Source organism: Mya arenaria, chromosome 9, assembly GCF_026914265.1.
Source record: "Mya arenaria isolate MELC-2E11 chromosome 9, ASM2691426v1".
Lineage (NCBI taxonomy): Eukaryota > Metazoa > Mollusca > Bivalvia > Myida > Myidae > Mya > Mya arenaria.
Window position 1 is genome coordinate 67412889 of NC_069130.1, and position 6658 is coordinate 67419546.

The window sequence follows — 6658 nt, forward strand, 5'->3', positions numbered from 1 at the left end:
GCAAGACGGTGCCTGAAGATCTTCATGCTGACTCCCATTGGTTGTATGATGAAGTAGATGAAGAAGAGTGGCCAGAACTACAAGAGATAGAGCCGTCAGCAGCTGAGGAGGAGGATGCAACCGTACCACCAGTAAAAACTATGGAACAGCGGTCGTATTCCACTGTAGTGCAGCAGGTTAATAAAACTGATATTTTATATTTGTTGTACGCATTTGACATATTACCTCTGTGATGTAGATTTAAGTTGGTTTCATGTTGTGGCTCAGGTACAATACAATATGATTATGATTCAGATGATGGCACAGATTCATGAAGAAGATCTGAAGAACGTGCCTATTCGCATTAAACTTCCGGAAAAGAAGGAAAAGGTTCAATTTCTTGCGCTATGATTTTCACAATGTATCGGTATTTAATATATTATTTTTCGATGAACATCAGACACATTTAAATGCATAAGCAGCTTTTAAAAAAAAGCATTCATCGCTGATCAGATGATTTAATATATGCTCAGGGGTATTTAAAACTATACTAAGTTATTGATAATAAGAATCTTATGAGTACAATCATTGACTTCCATCTCTTTGAAGCTAGGCAGTTTTGGTTTTCAATGTTGCAGAACCATGAATTGGTATATGCCACAGTTTAAAGCTTTTAACAAAACTGCGTAAGAAATGTGTACTGTATGAACAAGTGTAATAGTAATTTCAATATTATATGGTATTTTTAATAATTCTTTTCCAGGTTCAAAACAGACAGGAAACCCCAGAGAGAAAAGGCCGAAAGAAGATGAAGGTGCAGGAAAGGAAGCGTGGGAAGACAAGGTTGTCATAATTTTTATTCTTTATTTCATTGCTACATGATATTGTCACACTTGTACACACAGACATATAATACATACTAAACCACTGGTTTCTTTTGCTTATTTCTGATTAACGTAATGTACAAAAAATGTGTAAAGTTAAATGGGTTCTTTTTATATATTCTTCTTTAGATTAAATTAGAAAATGATAACCTATGCTACAAATAGAAGATTGTCTTGTCTGTTGTTAATTCTGGGTTAAAATTTATTTTCATTCATGAAAAAAACAAACAGTAAATAACAGATTATATTATTATGCATTTTTATATTGCAGTATTATTGACACTAGTGACCATGTTCATCTGCTTCTGTGGGATGTTGCAGTTTGCCTTCCAGCTAGGAACATACATGGCTTACCCTTGGTATATAATATGACGACCTTGGTACATTAACATTGCAAACAAAAATGCATGAGTGTTGTTTAATTCAAGACAATTGTTATGTATGATGAAAGGAGTACACTGTAGATGTTATAATTACTTCATTGTATCATTCACATTTTGTTAGTTAAGATATTACAATACTTTAATTGAAGGCTTTGGTCAAGCATGAATGAAGAAAATGTCTATAGAGATATTTTCACATGTATATAAAAAGATGGTTTAAGTAGTATTTCAATTAATTTTACATTTCAGAAACTGAAAGCTGTGACAGCAGGAAAGAAAACCATTAGAAAAAACACACCATTGCCTAAGCCAAAAAGATGTGCGAACAAGGTATAAAAAATTCAAATCAATTATTTAACTGTATTAAAAATAAATTTAACTTTTATTATTTCAAATGATTTATGACAAATAATTTATTTGTCATAAATCATTTCACGGTGAAATTGCTTACATCTGATTGTCAATATTCTCATAATATCTCATTTAAGGTGTGTTACTACACAATAGGGTAATCATGGTAATGCATAGTTGTTTCAACTTTTATAACTGTTTTGAATAGTTATGCCCAATGGTTACTTTTTTACTTTAACTTCAACATTTTTAGCATCAGCATTGGTTGAACTGTCCTGACTGCAAGGTTAGATGTTCTAGGGACGATTTTCTCCTAGATCATATACACAAACGTCATGTTCATGGAAGGACCATTTCAAAGTATATTCAGATGGATGTTAAATCAAAGGTAAATGAGATTAGGAAATGAAACATCTTTTTGATCAAAAGTCACAAATAGTCTGATCTCGTTGATTATTGAGAGAGTGACTGGTATTTTTTTGTAGAGACATGTTTAAAATAAATGATATAAAAGAAATAATAAAGGAGTTTTGAGGTAGTAGAATTTGGTGATGTAGTAAAAAATAATATAATTCTATATAATTGTAAAAGATATGTAAAACATATTAAGATCAATATCTGTAGACAGTTCTTACTCTTGAAGAATATTATTTATTACTTGTTTAAATTATACTCTTTGTTGACTCAGGATTCTCCAAGGAAACAGGCACCATGGGCAATCTTTGAGGATAAGGAAGACCGTCAAGTAAATCTCAATCCCCCCAAGAAAGGTAAGAAAAAAATAACAGAAGGGTACGTATTTACAAAGAAATCAGTGCATTTAAATGTTCGACATGATTGTTGTGACTAAGTTTGCTTTGTATGACATTGGAAGTATTCAGAAGATAACTCTTTATTTTATTATTTTTTAGTTTACAGTATTAAGCATTTGTAGGCAATGTATTCATTTCAGATTTATGGTATTACAAGCTTATTTTTAAAATGTTTAAACTGTTAATGTTTAAAGCATGAAAATCTTTACAGACTTTCAACAGAACGTGGATACTACAAGAAGGAGGTTATTGTTGGCCAATGATGTTGAGCAGAACCCTGGACCGGTAAAAAGTATTCACTTTCATTATACTTATTAAAGGGCAACAGTAATAATTATCATTATAATCATAAACTTAGTCAATATTCAATTCAAACAAAGTCTTGAGAACATTTGTCTTAAATATGTAATCATAAAAACGATTAATTTATTTAATATGTTAAGAAGTGGTTTAAGGTTATGAGAATAATATATTCACTAAAAATATGTGTGAAATATGATGATTTACTATGTTTATTGAAGATAATTTTGTTATTGTTACAATTTTAATTTTTTTATCAAGTTACATTCTATTTACTTGCATTCCTATTTATTAGACTACTAGAGTAGCAGAAACCTTCATCAGCATTGAGGATTGGTTGTCAACACTACCAGAGGGTCAGCTCCATGACACAACAGATTTACTCTCATGCCCCATTAATTTGGTAAAACACTTGAACTGAGATATGGATTACAAAATTATGCATTATATGTATATAAGAATTATTTTCTTACCCCTTTTAATTTTTTCATGATACATATAAATAACATTTGTCAATTGATTGTTTTTTTCTATAACATTCTTTATTTTCTGAAGAAGAAAAACCTTTGTCAATGACTCTTAATCATGCATTGTGTGGAAAATACAATATTTGAACAATAATTTAGAAGAATGAAAGAAATCTTGTATGGGTATAGAATTTTATCAATTTCAGAGAGTGGAGTTGAATATCCCTTTCTTCAATGGTGAGTCCTGTGACCTTCCAGCCTCTGGACCATATACTGTAGCTGACCATTTACAAAACATGGAAAAAGTAAGGTCAGGACAACTTGATTATAAAATGCTTAATAGAAATACACTTATAAATAAGTTACTTTGTGCTGAAGACAGGTCCATGGCAAGAATAAAGGGGGTAATGATCAAGGACCTTCTACCTCCTCTGCCCACTCTGATTCTGTTTTGGAAAATGATAAACAACTGAGATACGACTTTATTGAAACAGAAAGATCAGAATTAATATCAGACTTTTATAGTGGTACTTCTTTAAGGTCAAGTTTGAAAAGAAAGCTTGATTCAGAACCAAGTCGATATAAGTGTGAATGGTTCAAAACTTTAATTGATAATCTTGATAGATGCTCCCCTGCAATTATCTTTATAAAGAAAATTTTAGAGATAATGGTTCAAAATGAAATGCTTACGTCAAAGAGGCAGAGTATTTTAAAGCCTGAAACAGTAGCAGCCAATTAAGCATCATATGACAAATGCACTCAGGGAACATTTGCTTGTACTGTTTTCAAATGCAGTATTGATGATGTTGTTGTTCATTATGTTCGCTACATTGAATCTGGGGTTTTTGATGGCTTTTTGGAACAAAGGTTTCTTTTTGAACTCCAACAGCAGTATGGACTGACTGAGCAAAGTACAATCCTTCATAGTGTATTGACGTCTGAGGATATTAAGAAAAGGCATTTGATCAATAATAAACGTGATAACATCAGAGACCACCCTGGTACAATATTTCAAAGGAATGTCAAAAGTATATTACCTTGTATTGCAGACTTATCAAAGTTACCGTCTACCGAAGAAATGTGTCTTTTTGGACATACTGTTTGTCTTATTCCATTCAAAAATAATGTTTCATTAGTAAATGAAGATAAGACATTTCTTAGCAATTCTCTTTCTGTAAGAAATATAGAAAAATTAATAGTAGACTTTCGTCTCAATAGGTCTCTTCCAGTTTCTTTTCCAGATTCACGATGCATGATGCAACTGCCAACACAGGTGTTGAGTACTCTTGAAAAGCAATCAGTATTTCTAAATTGCATGGCAGGTGACATAAGGGCACTAAATGATTTAAAGTATTTTACAGTTAAATGTAGGTTTGATTCAAATTTGTTAAAAACAACTTGTCATGCAACCTCTGTGAGAAATAAAACTCTTTCACTTTATCTTGAAGGAAATACTGATGCATTGTTCTCATTTTATAAGGAAGTTTTTTTCCCAGAGTCTGTTTTAATGAATTCAGGAGAAACTACTACTATATCTGAACATGAACCAGCTCCAAAAAGAACCAGAAAAGGATTTAGATTAGTGACAGTGACAGCAAATGCTCTTGAACACACACTTGAAGCTACATCTGAGCATAATTCAATCTCAGAGATGAGTGTCTCGGTTTATGAAAATTATTGTCTTAATATTAAGTCTGAACAAGGAAAATTTGTCATAGCACAAAATGAGGATGACACTCTCATTTGTTGTTTAAACAACTATAGTGAAACTGATGGTTCTTTTAAGGTGAATGATTTTGTTTACACCGTTAAATATCAGCAAGAATCAGGCTCCTTCTATTACTGTTCCTGCAGCATATACAAAACTCTATTGAATGTCCCTGATTGTAATTCATTGGAAATGACTGTGTAGTTTTAGATATCCAGGGTAATTGTGTTACATGCATACATTGTAGGTTTGTGAAAGAGATGGTTGTTCCGTATCTCCCAGATGCAGGCAAGGCAATGGGAAATGACGGGCCAAACATTTTTGTTCAACAAGGATTACAGTATGTAGGTAATTCGCTAGTTGAAATGTACAAAGGTAAGAATTTGCGTAAGTATTATGTGTTAGCTGGTGAAGACAGCTTGCCAGTTATGGTAAGGTTAACTTTTAATAAAAGTAAGGGAACCTACATAGTGACTTGTGACAGTGGCCAGTGCAAGGCAGGAAAGGGTCATAAGAAATATGTCGGCAACTTGCTCACATCAAAGGTTTGTAAACATCTGTCTGTTCTAAAATCACAATCAGAGCACTGGCTTGATCTTCTTGAGGATGGAGTTGATGCTGGTGATGGAGATAGTTCAGACTGTGACATGGTTACAATAACTCCAGTGGCAAATTTTACTGATGATGGTGATGAAGTTGAAAGGTTAGAAACGTTTGAAGTTGAAAGTAGTACTGGGCCAAGTGATAGTGGTGGTGGTGGTAGTAGTAGTAGTTTACACTATTTTGAAGAAGAAACCGGGCTTTGGAATTTTCCTGCAAAGAGCAATCATCTTCCCTGTGAGCAAGGAATCAGTAAGTTGATGCTTAATACCTGCAATCGTGACACCTGGTCAACTCCTGATTGTGAGAGAGATGCAAACGGATGTGTGTATGGGGTAGAGCTATCTCCATCTGTTCCTGAAGGTAATTGTGATTGCGGTGCTGGGTGGCTAGATGAGAACAATCAGGGTAAGACTTTGAAGGAGCGTCCAGTACCTTTGACTGTTTATACAGGTACAGCTCCGGTCAAATGTATGGTTTATAGTAGGTTATGTTGTAGTTTAGTAAATCCATGTAAGTTAACATGGCAAGAGGGTAAGGATGAATGCCTTCATGTCTTTAGTAATGTGAATATTTGATATATATTTTTGAACATCTGCTTTGTGTTTTCCTCAATCCTCTTCAGAGAGCAGCACATTATTACCATGACAGCAGGGAGGATCAACCAAACCAGTGTCGACTTACTGCTTTAGTTCATCTTTCTCTCTGGACATCATCTTATAAAGAATCTTAGTGATAATAATTATCAAATAACAAGAAACAAATATTAAAAAGTGTTTAAAAAAATATTAGCATTGACTTTACATCTAGTCTCGAAATTCAAAGTGTTGTCACTACAACTTAATAGACAGATCATTGAAAGCTGAGATTGCTCTATATTTCATTTCCGAATACATCTATTTGTCTATCAAAGAACCTTTTCGACATAATACCAATTGTATCTTAGATTATCATTGTTAACATTATTAGCTCATCTACTGCATATTACATATTGAATGTACATGTACTAGCAAATGTTAAGATTATAGATTGTATCTTTGGCCAACAAACTTTGTATGAAATAGAGTGTAATAATATTGTTATTGTTTGACTAAAATTTTGAAAGACCATTTTTTCTTTAACAGTACATAGACAATGTGCTGATTGTTCAGAACTTTGTTAAATTTAAATCATT

General features: G+C 32.7%; 1 protein-coding gene across 1 annotated transcript; it reads left to right on the forward strand.

The window, feature by feature from the left end:
- The first annotated feature begins 279 nt into the window (after window positions 1-279).
- LOC128246295 (uncharacterized) lies at window positions 280-6217 on the forward strand. The gene is made up of 10 exons (XM_052964489.1): window positions 280-369; window positions 743-822; window positions 1135-1222; window positions 1496-1576; window positions 2286-2367; window positions 2621-2694; window positions 3005-3112; window positions 3383-3486; window positions 5132-5960; window positions 6110-6217. Exons 1-10 carry the CDS (start codon window positions 280-282, stop codon window positions 6215-6217), a joined length of 1644 nt encoding a protein of 547 aa, XP_052820449.1.
- Window positions 6218-6658: the final 441 nt, after the last annotated feature.

Coding starts and splice junctions, on each gene's coding strand:
- LOC128246295 (XM_052964489.1), top strand. CDS start 280: ATGATTATGATTCAGATGATGGCACAGATTCATGAAGAAGATCTGAAG. Junction 1,577..2,285: donor CAAAAAGATGTGCGAACAAG/GTATAAAAAATT, acceptor TTGTTGACTCAG/GATTCTCCAAGGAAACAGGC. Junction 3,487..5,131: donor CAAAACATGGAAAAAGTAAG/GTCAGGACAACT, acceptor CATACATTGTAG/GTTTGTGAAAGAGATGGTTG.